Genomic DNA, 17,495 nt, shown 5'->3' on the forward strand with positions numbered 1-17,495 from the left:
GAATGAGGTGCTGAAGAGCCAGCAGTAGGTTCTGAAGAGAGTAAGGCTGCTGGCTTCATCTTTTCCCAAGTTTCTGTTACCACCAAGCGTAATGAGCTTGGATGCCCAGATAATCTGATGAAACGCAGAGCTCGTGAACATCAGTAGCAAAAGTCCATTTCTGATGGAAATGCAGTTCTACTGAGTAGTGCTAACCTGTACATCTTGGCCTCTGTTTTTACTCTTCAAGTTTGTCCTGATTATGGCATCAAATTTCTCTTGCTTTGAAGGGACAGGAAGCAACTTTTTGTGATATCAACAAGATTAATAAAAAAATGCTTCATCTACACTTTTAAAACAGTGAAGGGGCTGGAGTCTACATACAGTTGATGAACTTTCTATGGAAGAAATAAGTGAAGAGCTGCATTTGGGCAGAAAAAAAGACAAGTTTGAGTTCATAAAATATGAAAGATAAATCTCTTTCTTTACTTTTTAGCTACAATGGTCAGTGGGACCTTGGTCAGGAGGTGCTGGAGGACATCATTTACAGGGCACAGCTGGAGCTCTACTCACAGCCTCTGCTGGTAAGGAACAAGCCGTGGCAATGTAGGGGCTTGGTGAAGGGGAGTGTGGATGTGTTTCTGAAGTGCGCTGGTCACGAAAGCGTTTGTGGCCATTGCTGCACTCCCACATGCAAGTGATGTTTTAAATGTAACTATTTATACCTTATATTTATATATTCTTTGCTCCTAGACCTTCAGCAGGGCTGTGTGGTTTAACTGGTAACGCAGTAGAAAAAGCAACAACAGGGTAGAGCTGAGAGTGCAAAGGAGCTTCATCTCTAGAGTCAGTGTTAGGTTTTTGATAGATCAAAGTCACCCAGGCCTTAATCTTGACCTTCTTTGGAGGAGCAGCAGTAGAATGGAGTTGTTCTGCTTGCTTGGGTTTTTTCAGTTTCCACTATTCTTGCTGTTCTCATCATCCACAGAGATAAATGAAATGGGGAGAGTGGTGAAACTGGGCTGGCCGCAGGTAGATGCGATTGGGAAGAAACAGGGGGTTGACAGAGAGAAAGGAGGAATGGAGGGGTTTCATTTTGTGTCAGATGTAGAAATGAGGATCAAAGTAAGAACAAAAAATAAAGGAGAAGAAAGTAAAATAAACTGTTGTCTCAGTTTCTGCATCAGGATCGTGGCTAGAAGCCTTTAGTGCTCCTCTGAACTAACATTTCACTGCTTTTTATATAACCGAGAAAAGTGTGGATTGGGAAAAATCTTTTATGTGGCAAGCTGAGATCATTTCCTTCTGCAATAAGTTACGCAAAATTATTGTCTTGGTGAATTAATATTGGCTGTAAAAATTATCTACAGTCTTTCTGACACTGCTGCATTTTAAATGCTTGATATCCATTCAATTTTATAATAGTTGGTTTCTTTTGGAAATGACTCATCTCTCCATCAGATTGAAAGTTTTAAATTAAATATTGAACCTGCTGAATTGGGCCACCCTGTCAAACTACTACATTTAAAAGGCGTGTAGGAGGATCTGGAACTTAATTCAAATGATGATATGACAGTTTTCAGTCCTCAGTGTTCATTTTTAATCAGTTTGTCATTAGAGATTACTTCTAATTGTAAGCATCTTCTAGAATGTGGGTTTTTTGGTTTTTTCCTCCATTGTGTGGTGTTGGTGATGTCGTTGACATCACCAACTTTTCCTCTTTGTCCTGTTGTCAGGTTTTTCGTGCATATGCGTGCAGGCACATCTATGCGGTTTTCTTCTTAGTATTCTGATCATTGCCTTGCTTCCTATCTTGTTTTACTGCGAATTTTTAAAAGCAGCTTTAAGAAATGGTCAGGTTTATAAAAATGCAACCTGCATGTCCTTGGCCTCATGCTACATATTCAAGCAATTGGACTTTCTCAAAGGTTGGAGTCCTTGCACTTGCATTCTCCAGGAGGTGTATAATTTAGCAGCATTATAAAATTTGGTATTTTAAACTGGAAACTACCGGCACCAAATAAAATATTGTCTGTGCAGCATCCCAGACAAGTTTCAAGTTCAACCTCTGCCTAGAATTTCCTACCAGCAGCAAAGTCTTTGGAGTCCATTTAATAATCAGGCAAACCCCCACATTAGGATTATTTTTAGATATCTGTACTCCAGCTATTTGTATAATTATGGGAATACCATCAATGGTAAAACATCACAGTCCCTATGTTTGTGTACATCTCTTGGGGAAATATTTTTGATGATATAGTAGATCCATGCTCTTATTTAAATAGGTTTAAGCTGCCTGTGGACTTGAGGAGAAAAAGAACAGCAACATCAGCAAGCTCTGAACTATCTGTAACGTTGAAGCGTCTTGCACTGCACTGGGAAGGGCTGGAAGTGATGCAAGGAAAAGGGCTTTTCTGGGAAGATGGTCTCTGTTAGCAAACGCTGGGCATGGTTTGCACAGTCATGCCAGCTGGGAGTTTCTACAGGGGGAAATGAATCCCCCAGACTCAGTGCCTGGGCCTGGGGAGGAGCTCAGCTTAGTCTGTTCTTCTGAACACCAGAGCCCTGCACTGAGTTCAGGTGGAAATGCCTGTCTCCAGTGCAGACACAGGCGTTCTTACCCCGGACACAAGAGGAGGGGATCAGCAAGTCCCTGCTGTGAGAGCACCTTCATCCACTGGATTTTCTTCTTGTCCTTGCTGCCTTGTGTTGGTTCTTGTCATTAGAGCTCCTTGTGAGAGTGGATGTCTGGCCTGAAACCAGCCCTCCCTTGGCATCCGGAGCTGCAGGCTGGGTTTGCCAAGGCTGAGTATTTGTTTTCCTGCCTTTCAGGGCTGGATTAGACATAATGAGCAAGGGCTGTTTTGCCTCCCAACGGATTGCAAGTGTTGTTTTGGTTTGTTTTTTTTTCTCTCAGAGAAGGGCTGTGACTCATTCAAACTGGTGCTTTAGACTGTTTCAAAGTTTTCCTGTTGCGTTGATTTTTACCTCCATCTGGTTCTCAGCCCCCGGAAGCACAATCAGTGCTGCTGGAAAGGGCCAGCTGGGAAAAGCTTCAACCAGCAGAACCGCTCTGTCGCTTCTCTGCTCCCGTTGCAGATTTCCACAACTGATGTTCAGATTTTAATCCTGTATAGTGCGAAGGGTACCTGTTCAAGGAGCAGCTCTAGTGAGTAAAAGATGGGAAGGCAAACCATTATTTACTGTTGAACTCCATCTGCTTTGGTTCCGAACAGCAGAAATGAGTTTCTGAAGTCTTTCATGTGATTGAGGATGGCATGGACGTGGTTTGTACCCTTTCGAGAGGCTGGCATGGAGAAGAGCCTGCATGTGACTAGGAGAGTATTTCACAACAAGTGTTGGGGCTGGGAGAACTGGTGAGCAAAGGGCGAATCAGTGCTGGGCAAGTGCCAGGCAGGATGAGAAAGGAGCGTTTCTGTGATGCTTTTACATTATAATGCGAATAAACACCTTTAATTCCTGGAGTTCTATGAAGTGCCATATGCGTTGATATAGTTGTTTTATCAAATGTTATCTGAGATCTTTGTGAGAGAAGTAATACAAAGTTCTGCCAGTTTTGGTCTGGTTTGTGGCTTAGTTTTATGACATTCTTGTCATAAAATGCAAATGGTATTTTCCTTGTCATTTTGCATCTCTTTTGGATGGAGACCTTCCTGTGCAAGTTGCTACCTCTGTCAGTACAGGTCGTAAATATGAAATGAATTATCTCAAAAAATGGAGCAAATCCAGCTATGTTTTTGGGAATAGGTTTGTGATGAGCTTTTCAGTGTAGTTATCAAATGTGAATCTTGGGGATGGGGCCATCCATCTGCATAGGATCTGACATAATTAACAGTTCTTGGTCATTTCCCTTTCTGTATCCAGCAGGAGATCTAATATTGCCATTCGTGCCGTCAAGGGAAGTGGTGGTACAGCGTTTTACTTTTCTCTTAGGTTGCAAATGCCATGAAGAACTCACTGCCCTTTGATGCTCCAGATGTATCACAAGAAGGCCAGAAGGTCCTGAGGGTGGAAGTTACCCCGACGGTGCCGAGGATTTCTCGGACCGCTATCACCACCGCTTCCATCCGCCGCCACCGCTGGAGGAGAGAAGGTGAGCTGGCTCTGCCGATCACACGGGCTGTGCTGTGCCGTGTTGTCATTGTCACCGTGACCCGGCTTCTCAGTTGGAGTGTTTGCTCAACAGTTGTTGGGGGGTTTGTTTGTTCGTTTTTGAGAAGTGATACTCCATAACAACATGTAGCATTGTACGTCTTCCAAGCACTGCATGAACATTTGGGGTATTTTGGTTGTGGTTTGGTGATAACCCCTGAGGTAGGTGAGAAAATGGAGAAGCTGGAAAATGTTCACTAAGGCTTCTTTTTTTCCTCCATGTAACACAGCGTAAAGTTGTAGGGGTACAGTCTGGCTTAAAATTGGAGTTCTTTCTTTAATCCTCGCTAAAACTCAACTGCCTTCCGTCATAAATAGCTCAGGGAATGAATGGTATTATCCAGACCTTGACGGGGGTCCAGCTACTAACGCTACTGAAGGCAGCGAGAGAGGGAAAAGCTGAATATCACACTCCTGCCATGCTATGGCCCGTGTCATAAAATAGCTTTGGCTAGCTTGGAATCAATCCTTGTTTTTCCTCAGTGAGTACTTACGTTCTGTGGAATTCTGCTTGGCTGTATGAAGAAAGAAAATACATACGTAGAAAATACATACATAATAATAATCTTGATGCAATGACATCTTCAGTGTAGGTGTAGCAAAAGTCTTGCTTTGAAATCGCTTTGTCATGCTTACAAAGCTTTGTTGATGTGTATAGAAAACATTGATTTTTAAAAGGCTGCATAAATGGCTGAAAGTAAACAGTAGAATAACCTAAAAATAAACGGAGGGTAACAGAATCTGAAAACAAAGATTACCTATTTTACTGTGGTGCTACTTTTTTTCTTCTTCTGTATCATGTGCAAGAAGATTTTCTGAGCTCTGGTCCCTAACATCCTGTGATTCAGCTGAACGGGGATGTCCAGGACAGCAAGTAGCTGTCTCCTGTTTTCAGGGCTCGGGGTTGTGTTTGTCCTCACTGTATATATCCATTTGCTAGTCTCTGCTCTGCAGTAGAGCCCACCTGTCCCTTTCCGTGGGTGTTCTCGCAAGCTTCAATAAGCATGGGTAGTGTTTTGTGTTTGTTCCGTGTCCGCGTAAATCTTCTCTTCTCCCTGCCTGGCTCGGAACGCCACGAGAGGAACAGAAGAGCACTAAAATGTTGTATGTTGAATCCCAGATGGCTTTGACTTCTCAAACGAGGCTGACTCAAGCATCCCTGGCTCGCCGCTCCAACACGGCTCCACTGACCTAGGGACCAAACGGGAGCACGAGGGGGAGGCGCCGATGCGCAGGACCCCTGAGCACGGCTCCCCGGAGCCCACCCTGGCGCCAGCCACACCAGAGGGTAGGACAGAGATGAGGAGGCACAAGTCAGTGAGGCAGTTGCTGGAGGAGGATCCCGGCTCCCTATCCCCAAGCAGAACTTCTTTCCATTCTAGTGTGTGTTTCCGCTATCCCAGGGTGTATTAGCTTCTCTTTGCAATACACGCATCCCCTATAGACCTAACATCAGGTCAGGTACTACCTTTTGTTATCACGTGGGCTGGCCTGGGGCTTGCATCTGTGTGGTGAAAGACTGCTTGGCATGGCAAAAAGTCAAATCAAACCAAGGGGTAATAGCCGAGAGCTTTGGGATTGCTTGGAAACTTTCTATTACTGAGCATGTTTAATATTCAGGAGGAAAAAATGCACCAGGTGAACACGAATCTGGTCCTGAGAAGTAGATGGTATAAACAGATTTGGCAAAAGCTTAGTTACAATAGTGTCCTGTCAGTCTTCAGTACTGAAATTTCCAGAGACGACGTCTCCTGTTCCTTGTAAAAGTCAAGCCTATCTAAGACAGATATACAACTGCTGATGCTTTAATTTGCCAGTCATCCTTCAACTGAAAATTCATAACACATACAGCCCATTCACATGAATGAGATAGCCGCTCTAAAGACAAGTACCACAAAAGTGCTTGTATTTTCAACAAGAAATCAGAGTATTGTGTTTCTAAAGCCTTTAGAAACAATCACTGCTTGCTTTCTGGGTCATGCTGTCCACACAAGGGCTGTAGGACTGCAGATGTCTGCTCTGCAGCCAACAACAGCAGAAGAAATTCATTTTGCTTAAGTTCATTTATTAATTTTCTCATCTTTACTCCATAAAAGACACAGTTTCGAGTACTGAACTTGAATCATGATTCCTTCTCAGAGATGAGAATTTCTTGTAAATTTAGTTAAATGTATTTTCAAGTGTTCTCCTATCCAAAGTCTTCTATCTGAACATTCCTCTGTTTTTTCCAGCCTCTATAAGTATATCAGATGATCGTAAATTAGATTTATTTGCACATTCGGATATAAGCTACATAGGTTTCAGATTTGTTCTTCTGCAAACAATAATCTGGAGAATTTGGAAATTGAATACAGCGTTATCACAGAATCAGAGTTGCTATCAGGCAATATTTGAGACACCATACTTCCGTAGAAGAGAGTTGTACAAAAGTGTTTAGTGCGGGATTATTATCTGCTCCTTGGTGCACAGTGAGTTTGAGCATGCTCAGTAAATGAGTCCTGTCTTCTCCTGAATGCCCTTGTTCGGCTGGTCTAACTCCATTTCACTCAACTTTGCATGTGCATGGCCTGAAGGACATGGAGAAGTCCTCAGCTGCAGAGAACCTTCTGGAAGAGATGGGGAGCTGATGGGATGTGGCCTTCTGGCCTTGGTTTGTTTGAAGACATCTGTGTAATTGGGCGTGCTCTTGAATAAGGCATCGTTCCGCAGGCCGTACTGCAGCAGAAGTGGGCTGAACGCCCGTGACTTCTGCAGCACGAGCGATGGATAATTGTATTTTGGGGTGAACTGGATTCTGCCAGTTGATAACCTGGAGGAGAAGGCCAAGGAACGGACTTTAGCTTGATTATCAGTAAAGAACTGTGTGTGTATATGGAACCGTCTGTTACTTTCCTGATGCTGATGTCACAGAAAGCTTCAGCTGGCAAATTTCCTCGCGTAAATATAATTTTGATATCAAACAATCTAGCGAGGCACTGATCACTTCTAGTGACTTTTCAGCCTCCGGGTATGGGAAGGATAAACGGAATAAAAGTCACTTTAAAAAGCTGTATAAAACCCCTCCCTCAACTCAGTGTTTTGACCTGGTAAGTAGGAAAAGGCAGAAGATTTCAAGAATGACTCAGTAATGCCTTACGAGGTATTTACTTCCAGTTACGCTGTTTTGGGGCAGAGGCGAATGCTGTGTCTGCATCTGCAGGATTCATTATGTACAGGCATAAATAACCAGATCTTTAGGGCCAGACTGATTGTGCTAAGGAGCAGTGGGAGTCCTGACCACACACTGCAGTGCAATGGATGTGATTTCTGTCCGGTTGCACTGGTTCTTCTGGCCTTACAATGAGAAGAATGCTTGGGAGGAGTTCAGGTTTTATTTTCTCTTTTAACTGTCTTGTTGGTCTATTAGGGGAAAAAAAACATTTTTTAGAGGAAAAATAGCACGTATTGAGAAAATAATGTGCTTGAATTACTTCAGTCCCACTGAAAACAACTGGAGGTATATGGATCTCACTAGACAGAAATTCTCTTGCATGTTGTCTTCTCTATCTTCTTCATTTTCGAGCACTGCTGAGCTGCTTGGGCCTCTGTATGGTTGCAGCGTCCAAAAACTTGCAACAACCCCTCTCAGTCTTGTCTATAAATTCTGTGGCTTAAGTGCCACTTCTCCAGCGCGACTCTTCTGCGTCACTGTCCCCGCACAGGAGCGTCTGGTTTAGCGTATGTTACTCAGCAGTGGTTTAACAGCAGCTTTGAAGAGGACTGATGTTCTTGTAATCATAAAAAGCCCATTGTCTGGAGCTACACAGCTTGAATAAGAAGGGCTTGAGAGGGGACTTGAGCTGCTGCTATGGCTGCTTGTAACCAAACACGCTTCCATCCAGCTTTGCATGATTATACGAAGAAACACAAGCGTTGGTTTATTGGAAAAGTGCTCTTGCTTTCAGTATGTTCCAGTTATGTCATTTTTATTAGCGTCTTTGATTATGTGTGGGAAGGGTGGGGGGTGGAATGGAGGTGTGGTGGATTGGGAATAAAATATATCACTGTCTAATGTAAGAAAACACACTTAGCTCTCAATGAGAAGTTGAAGGGCTAGTTTGACCAGACAGGGTGGGCAGGAGAGGGTGAAGGTATTTGTATTTTAAATACGGTTACAGGAGGTTAAAGCAAGTAATGGACTCTTCATTTTGGTAACAGCCCTTGAAATCAAAGACGCTTTCTTTTCTGAAGCGAAAGGCTTTCCTGAGGAAGGAAGACTGCAGTAACATGCACTGTATTGCCTTTCTGCTTCTGGAAGGCTACAGGCTGAAATAGAACAGTAGAAAACCAGAGAATAATCTCCCATTGCATTGTTCTCAGAATGGTTTGTTCTGGAGATGGCCCAAGGTCTCTTATAAACAGATACGCAGCAGCAAGTAAAGCGGTAAAGTGGCTTTAGCTGGGACAGATCCATCGCCTTTGCACATTTCTCTCAAATCATCAGGCTTCACAGCTTTTATAAAGAAAAGCAAATTCCTTGTAGCCTGAATATCTCATTTTTTTGCTAACGTGATTAAACTTTATGGCTTTTTCCCACTGAAATGAGATGTATGGAGCAAAAATTCAAGCTGTTTTCAGTTTTGAAAATTGAATGCAGTTCAGTTTTCTATTGAAACAATATCTCTTCTTTTGAGCACTTGGATCTTAGAAAAAGGACTGAAATAAGATCTAAAAAAAGAAAGAAGTATATTTGCGCAGCCCTAATCATATTATAGGCCCAAAACCAAGGATTTAAGAAGGAAGTTTGGGCTTTTTTTTCTTTGTCTGAGACCGCCCTTAACAGAAAAATGCCTCCTCTCCAACATGAAGTGTTTCAGAGGTTCAGTTTCTCTTAATACAAGGGTGGGTTTTTTCCTCTGAAAAATCCATATGATGAGCGAAAAGCAAATATCGTGGAAGCCTCTGGATAGGGTTGCTGGCAATGCAAGGAGGATTGAGCTCTGGAGGAGAGAGAACTAGGAACGAGGTTCATCTCCAACAGCACATTGATGGAAGCGCCAGCTGTGCCCAAGAGCAGCCGTCTGCCTCTGGAGCCTTGCAAGGGCTGGCCTAAGAAACAGCCTAATCCTCAACTTACCGAGCACTCCACAGAGCTTCCTCTGGCTGGAAGAGATCCTGAATGTCCTTAGATCTTGCCTCAAAATAGGATAAAAATAATATCTCTGTTTTTTTTAGCCACATGTAGGAAGAGCCACATCTGCAGACAGAACTAAAACAAGTTAACCAAATGGGGCCCAATTCTTCCTGTTTATAGAAAAAGTTTGGGTGATATTCTGACTGTTAAAAGGCAGATCAAGCTCAGGGAGTACTTATTGTTAGATTCCTTTATTCTGCTAAATATGAGAGGAAGATTATTGGCTGAGAATCAGAAATTTTTAAGCAAGTGGAAACCAGGTGGGTTAGTGAATGAGGTTTGTTTTGACTTTCCGTGCACATCTTTGTCTTCATGTAACTTGAAAGCTTGCCGTGTGTTCTGATTGATTTGGGCTCTTTTGGTCGTTTCTTTTTTTTCTTAATAGATGCCGAAGGTGTAAATGGAAAAGAGGAATCTGTGAACCTTAATGATGCTGATGAAGGCTTTTCATCAGGAGCTTCCCTCAGCAGCCAACCAGTTGGGACCAAACCTCAATCATGCGCATCCCAGAAGGGCAGCTTCAGGAAAACAGCAGGTGGGCGTTCTGCTAAGGACAAAGAAACCTCTTCTGCAGCAAAATCCAATGAGAGCCCTCGAGATTCAGGAGCTCGGAAGCAGTACATGCACCAATCCACCGACCTCGGGGCAGATATAATCGAGATGACACCTACGAAGAAACACCTCAGCCTGCCTGCTGGGCAGGTGGTGCCCAAAGCCAACAGTTTGAGCCTGATCAGGACCGCCAGTGCTTCCTCCAGTAAATCCTTTGACTATGTGAACGGCAGTCAAGCGGGCTCCAGTGTTGGAGCTGGTACAGAGGGTGTTACCAATCTGGCAGCTGGCAACACCAATCGTTTCTCGACCATCAGCCTACAGGAGGACCGACTAGGCCAAGCTGGGGAAGGTAAAGATCTCCTTCCCCCAGGAGCTCCCCTGACCAAGCAGTCTCGATCTCCAAGTTTCAATATGCAGCTGATATCCCAGGTGTAACTTTGACTCCCTTCCTTAGGACTCCCTCTTTCCCCTCAATCCCCAGGCAAGTTCATCCTTAGGCTAAACAGGAACCGTCATCCCGCAGTGTGAAAATCCTGACTGTTGTGGTCTTGTTTGATTTGGTTTAGCTCTCATACTGTATTACTGAAACAGCAATAATTCCTCCCTCACCTTCATCCTCCCCCCACCTCGTACCCATGGTTGTGAAGCAGTATATAACGTACTGTATGCCTTTTTCCATGCCTTCCTTTCTCCTTGGGTGACGTGCAATCCATCGTAGGCTGATCAGTCCCATTTCAACACTGTGAGACTGGAGACACCGGCGGAAATGGTGAATGTGATCCCTATGAGCTGATGCTTTGGCTTTGTTAAGAAATAGAAACGGGTTTGTTTTCTCAGTCTACAGTACTGCAAAGACTACTGGATCATGACTTTTCTTTCTCAGAACCAGGAGTGCCTCAGAGATTCGAGTGTGACTTTGGACCTCTCTGAGTCTGTGCAATCAGTTCTGGGGAGGGGATTGTCATTGCTGCTCCTGGCTGCCTACAGCACTTTTTTCATTAAAATGAGGGTAGTTGTTTTCTTGCCTGCCCTCAGTCTCTCATCCCAGAAGCTTTTGATGTTCAGCAACTGAGACATGCGTATGAATGAGTTGTTTTCCCTCTGAGAGAGGATTCTCAGTAGATAATGTAGGTTACAATGCACTTCTAATGGCGTTGTAGCCATATGTGATGCCACATGTCTTCCCCTCCAGGACACAGGGTCATTCTGCTGATAGACTAACATTGAGACACCACCACGCTGTGGAAGCAGCTTGGTTTGTAAGCGGGAGGGAAACGCCGCTTTCCCAGGAATTAACGGCTAGCCCTGCTCTAGTTTTGTTGTTGTTCTTATGAGCTGCTGATCACTGAATTGAAAGGTGTGTTTGGGTCAAGAGTATTTTTCAGGCTGCTTTCTACAGTATCTTGGCTGTTGGACACCTCTGCCCCTCTCAGCTGCTTTCTCAATGTCCCCAAATTCAATTGTGGAGTCATTTGAAGGATCCCGCAGTCCAGACAGACCAGACTCTTGGTGGTCTGTCTTGGGGACAGAGATGATAGTTTGATAAAGATAGTATTTTGCTAGAAACACTGAAGCTTCAACCATTTGTGCAAAGGGGTACTGACAGTCCTGTTTTCCCAGAAGGATCACACTTCATTGCCTCGATATTTATAATCCATTGGGGGTTTTTTAACTCTTTATTTTAGTGGATTGGCCCTGCTCTGGAGAATTTGGAGCTCATGCCATAGAGCCAAGCCTTGAATGTATATCCCATGTGTGTGGGCACTGGCTGGTACCTACGCTAGAGAGCACAGAAGCACCTTTCTGCTTACATGGGAGAGCGGTGGCCGCTCTCCCTCCGTCTCTCTCTCTCTTTTGGGGTTGCTAGAGAGAAAATGGGAAAGTTCACCCCCTGTATGTAAGTCGTGGATGGTATCGTGGAAGTTTACAAGTTGTAAACCCACAGAAAAGAGCTACGGTCTTTACATGGGCGTTCTGGTTTCACTGTCACTGTGAAGAACAAACGTGAGCAGATAGAAATAGCAGGCGGCCTTTGGATGATAGTCTTGGAAATTCAGGACACTGACATTGCTGGTACTTGGTGGTCGTTGTGTGTTTTTTCTTTTGAATCTCTTGATTTCAAATAGAACTTTTTTTCAAATCTACATTCAAATTCATCTAAATATTTGAAGGGGTTTTTTGTGGTTTGGCCGTGATAGTCTAGTCTTCGTATCTTCCATTCGTGAAGTGAATTAAACACTTCTGGACTGATACAGAAATTCAGTTAAAGAGTAAATAGAATTATCGTGGCAAAGAAAACCTTATAGTTTCTGAATTGGAGTTAATCTTGAAGGACCACCAGTCACACACAGATGGAACTAAGGTAAAGTTGGGATTAAGCTACAAGGCATTTTCTATAAAAACATCAAAAGCTGTGTATGGTTAAATTCTATTTTATAAAGTTTTGCTAGTGGATACAGTGGGTAGATTGTTGCTGAACATACAAACTTTATAGTTGTAGAGAGCATCATGAAGGAAATTCTATTAAATAGCCATCACTATAAGCTGAAAAGGACCAAATAATTTGCTTTTGGGAAAGAAGAGATCAGGAGTGTCAGCCAACTTTTTAAGAATGACTTTATTTTAGTATTTGAAAAAGTTGAGTTGTTCATTAGCAAGGTTCCCTACTCCCTACATTTGCCGTTATCAGCATTCCTCTAGAAATTTTAGGGCACTTAAATTGGCATCAGGCCAAATTTTACAACTTAAATATATATATGTGTATGTGTGTGTGGGGTCCACACAAGCTGTTTCAGAAAAGTGAGGCAAGTCAGTGACTTCAGATAGGGAACTCACATGTATGTGCGTGAGTTGGAATTGGTTAAAACTTCAGTCAAACTATCTTTTAGGATACTTTTACGGTTCTCATTTCGATGATGTGCCTTTTGTTACTGTTTCATCCGCTGTGTTTTGGTTTGTTCTTGTGTATGTAGCCTACCCCATATCAGGCTTTAGAGTTCCAATTTATGCCTGTGAAAAGAACGTGTGCTGATGCGGTACGTCTATAACTCCTTCAAATCGCCCTTTTTGCGCAACGTTTCAGTTGTTGGGAGCTTGTTTTGTCGTTTTTCAGATGAGTGCTGTTCAACACCTGCTTCACAATGTGATTCACCACCAATACCTCCAAACCAGCTGTTGTAACGGGCTCAGTGCAGCTCCAGGTACTGCAGCAGAAACAAAATCAAAAGTGTCTGGGATGTGGATTGAGGGGAATTAGCTGCTGGCTTTCTGATCCTATGTGCTAAGTATTAAAGAAAGTACAAAACATACTGAAATTTTCCGACACCTGTGGCAGATCTTTAGACGTGCATCTCTTGATCCTGAATTCACTCTGCTGGGTCTGGGTTTGGAACATTTGGTACTTGACGTGAGGCACTAGATTTAGATTTCTGCAGCGTTTCAGTGCGACTGCAGCGCTGGAGAAGAAGGTCAAGAAGCAGAACGCTGTGATTTTCCCTGTGTATGTGCACACGCATGCACATGCTGTAATCCTTAGGCAAGGAAGTGTGGGTACTATATTTTGATGTATATACACATGTAAGTAGGGATAAATGAGTTATTCCTTGACACGGTTTTTACCACATCACAATATGCTGCCATTTTGCAACTCATTCTTGTAGGGCTTTATAATTTTAAGAAAAGATGAAATGTTTGGCTTGCTTAAACTCTAGCTTGATGATTCTTTTCAGGGGTTTATTGTGAGCGGCTTTTGGGTTGAACAATCAGCCGTTTTCTCATCCTGCAGGCAGCGAAGTGATGAAGTAAAAATACCTGTTAGAATGAATGTCACAAGCCGACGGTTTAAATTGCTGTGTTATCCTTTCCGTTTTCATTTGGAGACTTTGCGTGTCACCGTCCATTTAAAATGCGCATTTCTTCGAACCCCCTTTCTGATGTGAATTTGGATCAGTTTTTTAACAGCAAACTTCATTCTGTGATGCTGAACATCACGTTGCAGCCAGTAAGCGTTAGATCTGGTATTTGTAGTTTGCAAGTGTGTTGGTCTTAAATTCAGCATTTCCAACATACTCCTGCTAGCTTTAACATAATTACAATGATCTGTTTGAACATCTAAATAGTGAGAAAAAAAAGTTGTTTTCTGACAAAGTATTTATTTGCACTACTTATGAATACTGGAGTTTACTGGGACAGGGTTTTTCTCACCATGTGAGGTTTACTTGTGCGTGGGTAGGTACATACATTTGTCACATGTTGACAATCAATTGCCTCAACTGTGTGTATACTGTATGTAAATATGAACATATTTTTGAAGATGAAGGGGGAAACCTGCATCTTAATGGTGACAAAGCTACTCTGTAGTAAGGTGACCCCAACTCTCCCCCTTTTTGTCTCCAGATACTATGTGGTTTGTTTTACTTCTTTAATGAAGATTCTTAGTGTTCTTGGAAAATTTTAGCTCCAGGGAAATTTTCCTCAATATTTAATGTATAACATGTTCAGAGAATTCTATTTTGAAAAAAAAAAAACAAAAAACCCTAATTTTGGAATAGATAATTCTATGCTATGGCTGTATTTTAACCTGACGGTTTAAACTCGTCCTATTTTACCCTGAACCAATGGGTAGCTCTTTCAAGCGTTCAGCATTTTAGCTTCGCTCACAAACTAGACATTTTCGTTTGTCTTGGCTTACAAATCTAAATTAATTTGAAGACTGAGAAGCGAGAATACCTTTTTGAGTAAAATCATCCAAATCCAGCAGTACAGACTGGGTACTGTACTCACCGTCCTGGAGGAGGCGTGGGAAACAGAATGGGACGTGTTTGAATGAAATGTATGTACTGCACACAAAACAAAAAGATGTTTCTGACGTTAGTAAATCTAATCATCTCATCCTTAAATTCTGCAATTCTCTCCTTGCCAAAGATACCGCTACCTTGGCACGTTTCGTATACCATTAAAGCCGTTAGCTGGGTCTCATTTGTAACAACCGTTTACATCAGAGGAATAGTTTGCATCGCAAGAGTAAACGTGCCCCTTTGGAAATTTATTTAAATTTCTTGTTTAGGATAATTGCAGGACTAAAGTTGCAAAATATTACTCTTCCATGGTAAGCAACAAAGCCAGATCCTCCGTACTTGCATTGCATTCTTAGTTTATATCAAGATGTTCAATATTTTATGTTTTCTTCGGTATTTTAAATGCTCTTCTAGCACATGAGCCTTAATCTCTCTTGATTGTTTCTTAGTTTGTTCTCTCACTGGTGCTCCTTGGCTGTGGAAATCTTTTGTGTGGGTGATCCCGGGTAGCAGCTGGCGACCCGGGTGTTGTGTTAGCGAGTCCGTGTATCAGTCTGTCAAAACGTGCACGTTGTGGCCAGCGAAGAGCCAAAAGCTCCCCTGGCTGCGGATGGACACCTGTGAGCAGCTGGGATTGGCACAGCGTGGATTTGGCAAGACTGGTACAGGTGAGGATTTCCACGCAGTCGTCGTGAAATTCGTTGCAAGAGATAATAGGTGGTGGAACAAGAGTTTGAAAGAGAACAGCTGGCCGTTTCAGATCAACTCGCCTGCTGAATTTGGCGAGTGCCAAGGGCTGTGATGTTAGGAGTTCAGAAGCAAGCCGGACAAGTCCAAGGGTACATTACAGCTTCCAGAAATTGATTTAGTAAAATTCTGTCCCACGTTATTTGTCTGTATTTGCGATGGAAGGAAAAATCACCATTTTTGCTTCCATTCTTTTATTTCTTTTTCTCTACGCCACCCTCCCCCCCCCTGTGTGTCTGTTTTTTCTTCCTGTGTTCATAAGATTTTACCAAAGGGACCAAATGAATTAAAAATGGGGTCCATAGATTATCCTTCCCATCTGAAGGATGACTGAGCTGTTCTTCTGAGGAGCTGTTGGTGGGAACAGATGTATAGTAGAACTCTGTGTCTGTACAGTAAAACCTTGCCCTGCCTTTTAGCTTGTGCATGATGAGCAAAGCGATGAGATCAAGTTTTATTAACCAGTTCCTTGGTTGTGAGCTCCCAGTGCTTCACAGTCGGTGAGATGTCAGCAATTTAGCGTGGAGTATCTTTGCATTGTGATAGAACTCTTTAGAACAATTCGAATTTAGGCATTTTGGAGAGATTATTAATCAAGTCATGAAAACGTGGTATAGAATTCCCGCAGGTTTTTGGTTTCGGAGGGTAAAAAGGAGATTTCTGTTGAGGAGTGTCTCTAGTAAAGCGACTCTGGTGCTTTGTCCTGGAAACTTCCTTACATATCGGTAGTGGATCCCGCGTGCTGGAGTCCTCCTGCTCCCCAGAACTGACCACAAAGAGAAAAAATAGTGTGAGTGAAGCACCCTTTACCTTTCCTAGAACAAGGGGGACGTGGGAGCGACACAAGTACTGGCTCCTGGCACTGTTCTTTCTCTTGGGCAGTTATTCTTGTTGTGCTAGACTTTCATGTTATTAGTTTAAGAAAAATGCAAGTAGTGAAAACTTTGTGGCTTATGAGTGTACAGTAGATGTCAGTTACCAATCACTCAGGATAAACCGACTTGTCGCAGTATTAATAGATTCCTAGTGCTGGGGTGTCTGTGTTTTGTGTGCCCGTGTTCAATGGTTCCTTTGAAACAAGACTTCTTACTGTTTTCTTGCAGATAGTGAACGCTTTCGGGTGGTTATTACTAGCTGGTTATTTATGGAAAAATACCATAGAATTAAATACAATTGACTCATTTAACATTTTTTTTTCCATATCGAAGATTCCAGGAAAAAGCTAATAAAGATTTTTAATAATTAAGTCAGCTACTCTTAATACACTTTAGATTTTCTGTGGTAGCTTTTATTTGCTCTAAAAGAAACCAACAACTAAATCGAGGTACCCCACGCTGCGTTTTTAAAATTTGTAATTCCTGTACTTCACAATGAATCTTTTGATCTGTTTTTGTCGTCGTAAGAAACACAGGATATACCGTCAATTTTACTAGCGAAAAGAAACATCCTGCAAAGGTTGAAAAGATTATTTTCTTACTTTTTTCTGTCACACCAGGTTTGTTTCTCTGATCCGAGGTTTCTGAGGATTTTTACCGCTTTAGCGTTATCTAATCTTGTGAACAGACTGGGTCGGTAGTGGCAGCCCCTGTTCACCGGGACGGCCCCACGGTCACCGTTCGGTACTGGTGGAGGACTAAACAAGTGGGTTTTGATAACCGTGGCCTCTGCTGTACGACGTCCTTTAAGCTGGGACCAGGGGAATAAAAATACCTTCCTTGTTAGACCTGAAGATGGCAAGTATTGCAGATCATTATTGGTGCATGTAAGCCATTATCCTAACTGTCTTACTGAGCTGGTTAATGCTGTTGACTGTTGTTGAAATGTGAAATGTAGTTACTATTGACTTTGTAAATACCTGCCAGAGATGAAATATAATTATTTTAAATCATTGTAAATAGAGATGTATAAAACTTGACACAATCTGCAATGCAGAAAAAAAAATTCTATATATATATATATAAATATATAAAGATGTTAAATAAATATTGTGCTGTTTCTGAACAGAAAGGAATACTTTCTGATTTGGGTTTATTTTACTATTTTGTTGAAGCGGTGAGGGGGGCCTGGCCCGC

General features: G+C 42.5%; 1 protein-coding gene across 11 annotated transcripts in view; it reads left to right on the top strand.

The window, feature by feature from the left end:
• Positions 1–17,436, top strand: part of HYCC2 (hyccin PI4KA lipid kinase complex subunit 2) — a 51,601-nt gene extending 34,165 nt beyond the window's left edge. For 8 of the 11 annotated variants that reach the window (XM_065069527.1, XM_065069522.1, XM_065069521.1 and 5 more), the window contains 4 exons: positions 476–563; positions 3,934–4,093; positions 5,273–5,440; positions 9,711–15,594. In XM_065069527.1, coding sequence (XP_064925599.1) covers positions 476–563; positions 3,934–4,093; positions 5,273–5,440; positions 9,711–10,315 — 1,021 coding nt within the window. In that variant the 3' untranslated portion in view covers positions 10,316–15,594. Of the gene's footprint in view, positions 1–475; positions 564–3,933; positions 4,094–5,272; positions 5,441–9,710; positions 15,595–16,918 lie in introns of those variants that run through there. The other 3 variants (XM_065069530.1, XM_065069531.1, XM_065069529.1) reach the window with 2 other exon arrangements.
• The last annotated feature ends 59 nt before the right edge of the window (positions 17,437–17,495 follow it).

This window comes from Columba livia, chromosome 7, assembly GCF_036013475.1.
Source record: "Columba livia isolate bColLiv1 breed racing homer chromosome 7, bColLiv1.pat.W.v2, whole genome shotgun sequence".
Lineage (NCBI taxonomy): Eukaryota > Metazoa > Chordata > Aves > Columbiformes > Columbidae > Columba > Columba livia.